We start from the raw sequence: 13,363 nt of genomic DNA on the forward strand, positions 1-13,363 counted from the left end.
GGCTATTGGGATTTTCGTTTGCACAACAATGAAAGATTCTATTTTCGGGGGTTCTCAATAGCCTATGGTACAATGGGCTTGCTCAAGAGGCAAACACCTGACACTAGCAAATTTCTACTGTTTTCCAGGTAGAGCCTAATTCAAAACGGTAGCATTGAAGAGACTGTTCTTGTCAGGGTCCTCTACAGTACGTGTATCATAGCCTATGGTACTCTCCAAGCAGAGGTTTGGGTTTGTGGTTATTTTGGCGTGTTTTTAAGCTTTTTTATCGGGGTTTCTTTTTTGCACTGGAATTTTTTTTCACCCGACACCAAAAAAAAAATTCAGTGCAAAAAATAAACCCCGATAAAAGCCTAAAATAACCCAAAACACAAACCTCTGCTTGAAGAGTGAGCCTACTGTACATGTACTTCGGCTTGCTCAAGAGGCCAGCATCTCACACTGGCCGTTGTCGGTGAATGCGTCGGTCTTGTTACCGGCATCAATGGTGAGAAGTGGCTTGGTGGTCTCCTCGGTATTGGTGGCATCGGCATGGATGCTCCGCATGTCACGGGATGGAGAGAACGGCGTGTCGTCATGCGCTGTCTCTGCCGAGTCAAGAGAACCTTGATTAGAAAGTTGTTTAAATATTTTACACGTGATTTGGATATTGGATGATGGCGACATAAAACCAGGTATGGGGAAGTCTCAAACGCCTGAACGTAAAAGAACCCACTTTAATATCGAGAAGAGTAGGGGCCACTTTTCCAAATCGGGCCCGGCTGGGCCGTTTACATGAAATATGAACAATTCATATCAAGGATATACACAAAACCAAGAATATACACAAATAGTGCCCTGACTGATCCATGAGTGCTATTTGTGCTACTCTCATGTTTGTTTCATTGTAGCTCCCTTTTCAATTTTAACTTAAAAACAAGGTCGATAATCAAGGGTTCAAAGTGGGGAGTCGAAATGAAAGTCCAATACCTTGAACTGGACTGGGGGGTCCATTTTGCTGTCCAGTCATATGCATCTGGAGGTCGGCAGTCAGGTCCTTGGGATGACATCGTGTCCTGGGCTCGTTATGTTGTTCCTTGTTGGGTTTTTGGGCCTGTAAAATTTATTGTATTCACATAGATTTGAGACCATTGGACAGAAAGCACATAATGTGTTTATAAGGATCCTTTGCTCATAAAACATGAAGAACATAATCACAAAGTTGGGGTGACAAAAGCAAAACGTACAGTGGACATAAAATGAAAATGGCTAATAATCCTGTAAATAAAAGCGTGCATATTGACACCAACGACCTTCTGGCGTCCTAGATGGATGTGAAATTTACCCTATCTCTTTGAGAGAGTTTCCGCTTCATGAATTCCCCCAAGTCAGATTATGACATCTTTGGCCTCTTGTCATTCTTCCCCATTTAAGTTCAAAATTAGGCAGGAAAATTATTTCTAAGCGGAAAAGGTTGTACCCATACCTTTTTCTTCTTACACATGGGCAGCTTGCAGTGTCCTATGGCCAGTGACACTATCAGAATAATGGCAATCAGCCACCCGACTCCTCCTACAGCCCATACGGCAATGTTCTGTTTTGCCTCAGCTCTGCTTTCAAGCCAGTCTGCATAGATAGAACGAGAGAGAGATACAGTCAAGTTGTAACTGTTGTCTTATATATGTATTGTCTTACTCGTACACTTTATTCCATAAGCGAGACCATATCATCAATACATGACCATATTGTATCTCATATACTGTTTAGATACGAGTAGTAGTTTGTAGTAAGAAATGTAATAAGATAGTTTAGTTTTGTAGTATTGTTGTATTACTGCTACACATTGTACCAAGTACGATTGTTGAGCAATAAAGTTCAAGTGTACATACATGAGATTCTGTGACTTTACAATAAAAAGGAGGGCAAGTAAAGGTAAAGTATGACATGATTTTTTAAACCACTATTCTGTTTGACTTTTTTGTTAGACATCCCCTGTATCAAAAGATATTATTAATCTGAATAGCAAATCGAGCACTGGCCACTTGTTCCTGAGCCGCCATATTGTTTACATGTATATAGTTCAAAGGTGAACGGAAAAGACTGTAATCCTTGAAGGGACGATCCTGATTTTAAAAATACACGGTATTATAACATCGGAGGGTACACTTAAGCACCGTGACACACACTGATCAAGGATTCCACTACTGTTACAGTTTTCACTGCCTCTTGTAATAATTTTTTAAAGTCTTATTTGGCTTCGTAACGTCCAACATTCGTAAAACAAATATAGAGTCTCATCACGAATCACCACTGGGCAAACAATATAATGGGAGTATTACAGGTAAGGTAATATTTTCGTGACGCAAGCTTCCTACTTTCTGAAAGCAGAAGTTGATACAATCCACGGTAACCTTTCCGATTAAACGTGAACGACCCTGTGTGACTCACTGAGTACAAAGGCATCTGTAAACAAGCAGACAAGGTGAATTGGTAGGTCAAACGGAAAAGAGACACCCCACTCTGTAAACTAGCTGACTACAGGACTATACGGTACCTGAGCACTTCTGCCTGCAGTCATCCTGGCTGTCTCGGACGGCGTCGCAAAGCTGAGAGCACGGCTCGCACCCTCGTGTGTGCTGGTCCCAGTAGGTGCCGCGGTGGCACTGAGAAGGCAAACCGACTGGTCCGGCTAGCACAAGTGTTGCCCACTCTCCGAGTGCAAAGACGATCAGACACAGGACTGCTGAAACGAGAAGTGTCTCAGTCATGATTTACACAAAAGTGTAAGCCTACTCAAAATACGTATTATGATCAGAGAAGTGCTACTGAAACCCAGCATTAGAAATAAAAATGCCACAATTGTTGAAAGGGAAATACCAAGTTGTAATCTTAGACGGCTTGATCATGGGATTCCCCTTCCACGTTATTCCCCGCATTGCGTGAACGGTACTTTCCACCTGTAAAAATCCCCCAGTGGGGACCATTGTTCTGGCTATAGAATCCCCAAATTCATGGTTTTCCCCCAAAGGACCTACCAGACTATAAATCTCCAAGCAGATCCTATAGGGTGGCGAAATACAGCATCAAATTGGCCAGGCAGTATCCATTCGCCAGAGAGGGTCCAATACGGCACCCTAGGTGACCCTCTGATCTGGCTAATGGATACTGCCTGGCCAATTTGATGTTGTCTTTTGCCACCCTAGTAGGATCTGCTGGGAGATTAGCAGACTAGGCCTTTAGTGCGTTTTGTGTGCTGTCAAGCTGCAGAAAAAGGCAAATACACTGTGCAGTGGAACAGAAGAATCAGGACGACAGAGAGAAGCCATGATTATAGACTATGTACAATACCCAGTCTCGGAGCCTGTGTGTTTTCGTAGAAGGGGATTCCCCTGACTGTACCTGCTCAAATATCCGCACCTGAGAATGTCAACAGTGTCACATTTCTCCTTTATGACCAGCACGACGAAAACATGTTTACGGCAAAGCACAATTTTTTGCCGTTAAATCACTGAGGTTTCGTGCAAACAAATCAATAAATCATTAAATCTTATCAGTAAGTGTGTTTTTGTACCTGTCCCACCAAACTTTGATGTGTTCCGCCTAAAGGAAGTAAAAACCGGATGGGTAGGGTCTGGCCTTCAGATAAACGTACTTGTGAGGCTTTCAAGCACATAACAAGGGGGTCTGCTTAGTGTTGACTTCACAGACCTGACAAATTACATATTACATGGTTAACGATTAATGACATTAATGTCAGTGCATGTACACATAAAATACTGCTTCTATTGACAACTGTATGAAGGCCATATATTACCATACCACACTGGAGAAGTAAATTTAGGGAAGTCTCAAATGCACAAAGCAACGACATCTTTGCAAACGCGTACGCTAACCACTACATCAGCGCTGTTCCACAATTTGTTGATTCGGAGAGTTAGACGTATAATTGATCGAGCTAGTGCAGGCCTGGGGGCATGAGTGTCACAAGGTTACATGTGTATGTACAGTTCACCATGGATGGTTGCCAAACCACTGGCGTAGTAGAATTAAATCCTAGCAGTCAACACAAGAGCAACGCCCACTTTGCACGTACCGACCTATCACGGGACTCAGAATCAACTGATCATTGAGAGATACATAATTGCTGACTGGTTGATTCGTATTGATTGTTTGTCTATTTTATTTCAAAGTGTAATGTCTGACTGTCAAACCGTAATCTATATGTATGGTTTGTTTTGAAATTTTAATCTGAAGGCAATGATTCAAACGCAAAGTTCAGCTGCTTAAATGGGATTAGCTAAACAAAACACCGTTGTAGTCATGTTTTTAGTATAACGCAAAAATGTTAATAATCAGTGAAGCAAAGAAAGTCAACAATCCCAAAAGCTTTTTATCGCGACCTGGCCGTCTCATGACTGACAGATGAAGTGCACGTGCTCACTGCATGATCAGACGGGGAATACCCTAAGTCAGGGCGTGTAACTTTCGCAGCTCAGTCTAGAAGCTTCCAAATCGTCTTGGCCACCGATACCGAACTCCTGGCCCGCACCCCAAGCTCACAATTGGTAAGATTTTCTATGTTCTGTGATAAGTATGTAAATGTAAAGGCCTTACGTAAAGGCCTTATTTGATACAACTACATTGTGTACATGTAATATTGTAACCGACATGTATTCTGGACGTGACGTCAGTGTATGTAAACAACGGCAGGTACTGTTGCCATGTGTTAGCGCCATAATAACTGCCACCTATTAAGGTAGTGACACACATGGTATAAATAGGAGAGTACTAGGATAGCATGAACTATATTTTCCCTACATTGTACATGAGGCTATGCCGGAGGGTGTCGCGACGTTGAGACGAACCAAACAGACCAACAGACCATGGCAACAGCCTGTATACGGGAGGCATTCTAAAGGGGCTGCCATGCATGCAAAACTATATTAGCCATATTGTTCGTGCTTTTCATGTTATGTTCACCTGCTGAAAAGGTTTGACAAATAAGGTTTTAAACACGAAACAAGACATGGCCAGGGTTTCCAGTCTGAATGTAGGCCTTGGCTCTGCAGTAATAAGAAGCTTTCGCAGCAGACGGAGGTGACATATTTGCTGATAGATAGTATTTCAACTGGGCGGGTTGCACTCTAGTTAGACAACATGACAGGTGAACGTCGACGCCCTTGGGCGCAACAGATTAACAGCAGCTGTAAATTTTTACTTTGTCTGATAACAGTATCTGTATTTGTTTTTTGTCCAGTTATCTACTAGTAAATGCTACGGGTCGAGGTCAAACAGGTGTCCAGGCTTTTGGAATTCTTGTTGTTTTGAGTAAAACAGTGTACCATTGTCGTGGAAACATATATATTGAATGGAAGCATAATTTGGTGTTGAACAGAACACACAACATTATATTGTGAAATAGTCGTTGCCTCATTGTTATCCTTTATTTTCAACATTTCGCAAGCCGATGAGTATTGTGGCAGTGACTACAGATTATTTCAAGGTATTTCATAGGCCGTGCTTGAAACCGTAAACCGAACTATTGCAAAATTTAAAGCCATACATTTGAAAGATCAAATTATTTCAAGTCACTGGGGTTGAAAACAATGGAACAGGCCATAAATCAATGTATTGTATTAAAGCTCTAGAGCCCTGTGTACCTGATACGCGTGACTATAGGTTAAATATTTACAACTGGGGGTTCCCATTGCCTAACACTGTAGCTGTATATATGCAGCGGTAGGCACATCTGGACAAAAACAAGTTAGAGCCTGCAGCAAGAACGTACGATTGTGCAGTATTGTATTTTTGCAAATTTAAGTCATAGACAGAAGATAGCTTGCGGTCAACATTAATGACCTGGGTTTGAATCGTGTGTGTCTTTGACCCAGTGTTACTTAAAAGGACTTCGTTCTACGAAAAAAGACAGGTAAGTCTTTTCGTCACGTTTTGTAGAGCCTACAAGTAGTAGGCAACCTAATTTACTATATTCCAAATAACGCTGACAACGAGGAAATGGATAAGAAAAATATATGGCACGCATAGCATGAGGAAATGGCCAGAAAAATATGGCAAACATGAGGAAATGGATACGAAAAAGACTACACAGGTCCTTTAAAGTGCACATTTACTATACTTAGTCTTAGATCGGAGAAATAAGAGCAAGAATTGTTTATTTAGTAGAGATAATTGCAGATAGCAACATTTTCTGGTTTTGTCGAAAGAATATGAGGTGTCACCTGCCGAATCAGTATTCACGGTAAGCGAGTCGGACCCAAGGCACTGAACAACAAAGTTGACTCTTATAATATAAATGATGGTAAAGCACTGCTTTACCATCATTTGGAAATCAACTTTTTATGCAGGGGAGTAAGCTCGAGCTAGGCAATACATGCCAGACTTAGTTTTCTAATGACGTGGCCTGAAATTCTAACTTCCTAACGCTGCTTGGCAACTAATACCTGCATTACGCTTCAAAGCATGTAGCAGCAAACAGGTGGCATGTACGTGCGTCAGAGCATAGATAAGTTCACCACGGTTACCACCACAGTCAAGTCAATTGTTTGCTTGGTGTGGGCATAAAGTCCTTGGTAGGGGGTATTAGTGATTACATTGTAGCTTGGCACTCACGGTTTACTGAATGCATGCTTGAATACGCTCACATTGAAGCCTATTGATTCTCCAAAAGTGAAAGCAACTTCACGCTAGAACTGATGTCGTTTCAGTTTCGGTCGAATGATGATAGCCAAGACTTGATTACATAGCCCTATTTACGTGCGCTTTAGACTGGGGAAAATTAGTGCTGATGAGTTGAATAATAGATGCGTTTTTGATGTTGTTGTGATATCATGATGTCATTCGCATCGTTTTGCGTATCAATCTCTTTTAAAGTCGAACACAACGAACATGGCGTCCATATGCCATGGCCTATGTTTGTTTTGTATGTGGCGTGTGTTGGATTTGTATGTTGCAAATATGGAAAATAAATTTGAATGGATGTGGGTTTGATGCACTGTTGTGTAACGAGTCCCTTATCTTTATTTTTTCCAGGAAGCTCCGCTGCTACCAGTTCTCCAGTGTCCGTACTGTTGTATTACATTTCTAAACGATTCTCTGTTCATTCATTTAGAATGAATAGGTAAAAAGATCTGCACTGTCCATCTTTTCGCATATAATGCTCCATTATATCCACAAGTTGTCCAAATGTATTATCGTTTTAGGAGCGAAAACTTCTGACGGAAAGTTTGTACTAATAGTAGTATGCTTTGTAGCCTTAATTGACATTGGTGTCGTCGACTCTTCTGAAGAAATTAACTTAAAGCTCAAAACAGGTAGATGCAAAGGATGGCTGACCGGCGGGCGGTTGACCAGGATGGGTCAACCGCTAGTGTGATGTCAGCTGCGTCGTAGGCTGATGGGCATCGCGTGTCATCGAGCCCTGGTGCAGATACTCTCTTAGTCAGAGCATCTGTGCCAGGTTCCGACGACACGCAATGTACACCAGCCTACGACGCAGTTGACACCGCACCATCCCCGTATACTGTAGAGCTAGTCAGGTTAGGGTCATTTTATTCGTGGCCAGAGAATCATCCTATCAATCCGAGAACATTAGTAAAAGCTGGGTTTTATTACAGCGGAGAAAGCGATGAAGTCGAGTGCTTTAGTTGTCATGGAAAGTTTAGTGGTTGGGATGGTACAGAGACCCCCGCAGAAAGGCATATTCGAGAGCACCGGGACTGTGAATTTGCCAGAAATCTTTTTGAAAAAGAGAGGGAAAATAAAGATTCTTTGTACGATACCGATTCAGTAATACGAGGTACTGAGAACCTTAGCTGTAACGACTCTTCTGTATCGCCTTTTGAAAGAGAAAGCGTTTCTCCTCCACCAATAGATGACAAAAAGAATCATCAATTCATTCGCACATTTAATGAAAATCCCCGAAGCACGTCAATGCAATATGGACAGGACACTGTAGATAATACTGCCTACGTACAACCATCTCCTAGCCTATCCAAACAAGATAATGTGAACGTTTCCTACATACACACTAACAACCTATCAGGCCAGAAAACATGGACAGGTGCAGGTAAACTTTCTATTCAGCCTTGTGGGCCGAAATGTCCCAAAGATTTGAACACTGAGATACACCGAATTCACACCTTCTTCGGGTGGCCAGACAACGTCCCTGTCACACCTGCACACCTGGCTAGACTAGGGTTCTTCTACCTGGGCGTGAGAGACAAAGTGGAGTGCGCATTTTGTGGAGGAGTGCTGCATCAATGGGAGAAGGGAGACGACCCTGAGGTGGAACACAGAAGACACTACCCGCACTGCCCCCTCATGAAGAATTGGGCCACGTCCAATGTGCCTCTCGGCTCCGGACCGTTCCAAACCCAACACAACCTGCAGTGGAACAACTTTGCGGGACATGGACAACAGCAAAACGTGTCTGCCCCGTAAGACTCAAAATAATCCTTCCTTGGACCTCCTGTATCAAATACTATGTATAACATTAAACCAAAGCTTTCAAAGTAAAAGGTTCTAGCAATACATGGGGGTGCCATTGATGGCCATATATTCAACGGCATCTATTGCAATTTCAGGGTGGCAAAACTGGATTTTCAAAGTCAATTGTTTGGTCATTCTTTCAATGTAGTAATTTCAATCTATCCTGCCCCATAGCATACTGATATCTGTGAGGCAAGAATGCGATCTTTTTTTTTTTGCCGCCCTAAAATTGCATCGGATGCCTTACCATGTTGCTGTTACTGAACTACATTTCCAGCTATGGCCGGTCAGAGGGTGTCACCACCGAACCCAGAGGACGGCAGGGTCCGAAACACCCGGAGCTGGCATCAGAAGAGACGAGGTACTCCACGTACTTCAGGTGGCCGCTCTACTCCCCCATATCACCGAGGAAGCTGGCTCAAGCCGGTTTCTTCTACACATGTAAGTTTTGTCTCCTGCTGGACACAACATCTTACAGTTGGCATAGCGGTCTTTGATTATCAATTGTATGAATGTTTCAAATTCTATTGGTAGTTACTGGCGATATATTATTTGAAATATTTAGAAGGTCAAAATAAGGCAGGGAAGGGCAAAATAAAAACTAGCAAAAGCACGACAAAAGCAGTGTCCTCTTTGTCACATTTGTGTTAGGATGTTCAGCACCAAGGACAGGTATGTGTGTGTGTGTGTGTGTGTGTGTGTGTGTGTGTGTGTGTGTGTGTGTGTGTGTGGAGGGTGTGTGTGTGTGTGTGTGTTGAGAGGTGTGTGGTTTTCAGCACCAAGGACGGGTGTGTCCCAATGTTTCGACATATCGACTATGCACTGTTAGGACCGGTTCGATACTAATTTTGCTGAGATCGCAAGAGTTGTAACGTTTCTCATTGACTGTTTTCTCCCAGACATAGACGACCAGGTGAGATGCTTTTGGTGTGACGGAGGTCTAAAAGACTGGATGGCAGGCGACGAACCTTGGACAGAACATGCCCGGTGGTATGGCGAAGAGTGTGACTTCGTCCTGAACACGAAGGGTGCCCATTATGTTCGTTCCATCAAGGACGGTTTCCCAACACTCGTACCACAGGTAGGTTCTGCGGTAAGGATATTCATAGCTGGGACCTCAAACTATCCACTGCAGGAACCAGCTAATTCACATTCACTTTACGTGCAAACTTTTTTTTTTTCGAAAAATTTCCAAAATCATATCCAGTTGCTTGAGTAACTGTTTTAGCGTATTTTCTTACCTGGGTGTCTAACCTTCACCGGCGTATAAACAAGGATGTTGCAAGCTTCTCTTTTTTGTTAATTTAAGATCCTTAAATCATCTACAGCTTTTTCCTTAATCAATGGTACTTGTTATAGGATAAAATCAAACTGACAAATTCGTATAATGACAACTAAACATCTCATCATTGATTGGGTAGGTTGAACACCACACATCGGAGCAGTCCTGGCAACACCAGTACGTTGGAGGCGTCCCAGTGTCGATGGGAGTGAATCAACAGAACCAGAACAACAGCAACGACCAGAACCAGTACGACAAGCTTTTCCTCGACGCCATGGAATCCAGAGTAGTTCAAAACGTTCTGGAAATGGGGTTTGCTCAGTCAGATGTAGAAAAGGTTGTCCATAGACAACTCAAGTCCAATGGCCAGCCTTTCACCACAATGACCAGTCTTGTCGAAAGTCTCATAGCGCTAGAAGAGAATGGAGGCAATGACGACAGTAACCAACCACGCGGCACAGATGAGAAAGGAAAAGATGAAGGAAAAGATGAACAGGCGTCAGCACAAGCTGCTGAGGAACCTCCTAACTCCGACCCAGAGGAACATCAAGAACCTGGTACGACAGAGTTGAGTCCTTCTAAAGACCACCATGTTTCATCTCTTCGTTTCATCTTTAAGTTACTCAGCATACTTCGCTTTTGTATTAGCCTTTCTGTGCATTTGTGTTTTATGTCAGACTCTGCAATGTGTTGTTATGTGTCAGTGTACCTAAAATAAAGAAATTCAAGTCAACTAGCTTTACTTGGTGCTCAATATAACATTTCAGGGTTAATGCTACCACTAACCACTACCACGCGGAATTGTTCAATGACAGTTTTTTTTTCTTTCAATTTTTTTTAAATCTCCAGGAGAACCACAATCAGTCGAACTGCTCCGGAGAAAACTGCAGCAAATGAAAGAGGAGCGCACCTGCAAAATCTGCATGACAAACGATGCCTGCATGGTGTTCATCCCGTGTGGACACCTTTGCTGCTGCAACAGTTGCGCAAACACCATGCGTAAGAGAGGATCCACATGTCCTCTTTGCAGGGCTCGTATAAGGCATGTCCAACGGGCTTTCCTTAGCTAAACTTTTCAAATTTTTAAACGTCAAACGTGTCATACTCAGGTCTAGCCGTGGAAGTGCTAGACCTTTTTTTTAATCCCACGCGTGGCCTAAAACGGGTTCAAAAAGGTTTGAAGTTGAAGCGAGGTGGAAATGTTGTGAGGTTGTGTGGCGTAATGGGCAGAGCTTTCGCCTAAGAACCGAGGGGTCCTTAGTTCGAATCCTGCCATGTCACCGACCTTGTGCCCTTGGGAAAGGCACTTTACACGACTTTCCTTACTTCGCTCAGGTAAAAATGGGTATGCCAGAATGATCATTATCATGATTGTGGGCATCAAAGGAAAAACCAAACCAACTGTACTGCAAAGTGTACAGTTACAAGGACAGTGTACAGTTAGTGGGGTCGTGTGGCGTAGCGGCAGAGTGCTCGACTCGGAACATAGAGGTCCCTGGTTCGAATCCTGCCAAGTCACCGACCTTGTGCCCTTGGGAACGGCACTTTACACGACTTTCCTCACTTCGCTCAGGTGAAAATGGGTATGCCATAATGATCATTGTGATGATCGCGGGCATCAAAGGAAAAATCAAAACAACTGTACCGCAACAGGCTTCGCATATATCTGGATCCGCGGTCGGGACCAGACGCCATACTCCCGGGTTCACAGGGTCAGCATCCGGGCCCGGCATGTGCAAACTCCCGCCAAAGACTCCAAGCCTCAAAGTTTGTTTTGCACATTTATACTTCCAATTTTGGGACTTTTCCTACAATGGAATAAACTACCTGGTCTCCAGAAGAGACCACTCAGGCTTCCTGTTTGGGGCTCAAGAGAACAAGAATAAGCTTGGAGGCTTGTAAAGAAACAAACACATTTGCCAGGAACTTGGCAACCAGAAGATGGCAGATCATGGGTCCACGAAGACTGCCGACCAGTGCCATGGGAAAATAGATGAATGAATGAAAAACCTTTATTGTACATCCATTCCTCGAAGGAATAGAGAACATGAACCATACCCGGCCCATCTCTCCCGGCCAGTAGTAAGTGGAAACGGTGTCTCTCAAGAGCCAAGAGACGTCTCTTGGCCCACTTATAAGTGGAACATGGTGACCACAATTGTCCACTTGTAAGTGAAAATGGTACTTGTTTCGGGTGACATGAACTTCAAGGCAAAGTACAGAAAGGCCGTGGGAAGATAGGAAGGAACTGCAAAAACTGCAGCATTAATCTTGGGTCTGCAGATCGGATTTTGAACAGGATTCTGCCGGGCCTTATTTTGACAATCCACGGTGGTATGATTCCAAATGACTTAAGCAGGATCTAAGGGTAGATCCGGACCGGATCTCGGTTGACAGAAGAATCGTGATCAAGTCGTCAAAGTCAAGTTGACAAACGTTCCGCAGCGTTACAAAATCGACCCTCAGCTAACGTGAGGTTTAAGTGTGATGACAGCTCAAATGACTGACCACGCTGCTACAATGTATTCTAGTATCCGGGAAGTCACACAGGATCTCCCACTTACCAAGGACATTATTGCACTTACCAATGAGCATTTAAGGTCTCCTGAACACTTGTCTAATTGGAGACAATACGTGATATTGACTCAAAGATCATCGAAGTTCAAGAAGCTCGGTGAAAACTCTGTACATGGTGTGTACAAAATGAGTAAAAACCATAGCAATGGTGTTTGCAGTTAATGCTTGTTTAGCTATCAGAGTGGCTTAAAGGAATTTTAAGGGCAATTACATATTGCCAGATATCAAAGACAATAGCAACACATTCACGAAAATGTGATATTGAGTGCCAACTCAAAAAAAACCTGAAGAAAGCCTGAAAAAACTGAAGTTGACGAAGATGGACGATCATTGATCATTTCAACACTTGCTGCATTGTGACGGCAGCGTTACATTGTCATTGACACGAGTTGAATATGATGTATACTAGTGTGGCATATGTACATACATATCACTGGCTGAATCGAGCACTGTATATTGCAGCAAAGACCATCGAAGACCACTGTACATCTTACACATGTAAGATCAGATCATTGTTGTATATACTGCATGTACATGTATATATGTGTGTATAAATGACCATATGTATATATGTGTATAAAGGTTCGATTGCAATGTGTACATATAAACCATTAGGATCTCAATCTAACATTCTACGAAGTTGATCTTTAGATCCCATGTAATTCATCAATAGTGTTGTGCATTTTTTTTTTTACTTTCTTTGATTAAAAGTTGTGTAAAACAAGACTTAAGTATATGAATCAAGCTAAAAAGGTTGGGTGTACAAAAAGATTTTGGGGTGCAACATATAAAATAAAATTATGTTTCATTTCTAAAGAAAAGTATTACATCAATCATTTTATTATTTTTCTGACACTTAGATGTTGAATATGCTCCCACTTCTTGATGAAACTTTATTGATCAGACTATGCGAGGGACGCTCGCCGACTGACAATAACTTGTTAAAGACGGACGAAAAGCGACTGTACAGTGTTAAGTGTCAAGTCCAGGGTACATTCTAGTCTTGAGATATCGTCT

At 42.7% G+C, this 13,363-nt stretch overlaps 2 protein-coding genes across 2 annotated transcripts; one reads left to right on the top strand and one right to left on the bottom strand.

The window, feature by feature from the left end:
* Positions 1–420: 420 nt before the first annotated feature.
* On the bottom strand, positions 421–2,838 carry LOC109481330. Its single transcript, XM_019783863.1, has 4 exons — positions 2,534–2,838; positions 1,466–1,605; positions 970–1,093; positions 421–587 (listed from the first exon to the last, which is right to left on the bottom strand). The coding sequence occupies exons 1-4, from the start codon at positions 2,745–2,747 to the stop codon at positions 421–423; spliced, it is 645 nt and encodes a 214-aa protein (XP_019639422.1). The 5' UTR covers positions 2,748–2,838.
* Positions 2,839–7,493: 4,655 nt separating this feature from the next.
* On the top strand, positions 7,494–11,192 carry LOC109481340 (baculoviral IAP repeat-containing protein 7-like). Its single transcript, XM_019783871.1, has 5 exons — positions 7,494–8,435; positions 8,765–8,928; positions 9,387–9,568; positions 9,909–10,209; positions 10,619–11,192. The coding sequence occupies exons 1-5, from the start codon at positions 7,930–7,932 to the stop codon at positions 10,837–10,839; spliced, it is 1,374 nt and encodes a 457-aa protein (XP_019639430.1). The 5' UTR covers positions 7,494–7,929; the 3' UTR covers positions 10,840–11,192.
* Positions 11,193–13,363: the final 2,171 nt, after the last annotated feature.

This window comes from Branchiostoma belcheri, unplaced genomic scaffold, assembly GCF_001625305.1.
Source record: "Branchiostoma belcheri isolate BF01 breed outbred unplaced genomic scaffold, Haploidv18h27 scaffold55, whole genome shotgun sequence".
Lineage (NCBI taxonomy): Eukaryota > Metazoa > Chordata > Leptocardii > Amphioxiformes > Branchiostomatidae > Branchiostoma > Branchiostoma belcheri.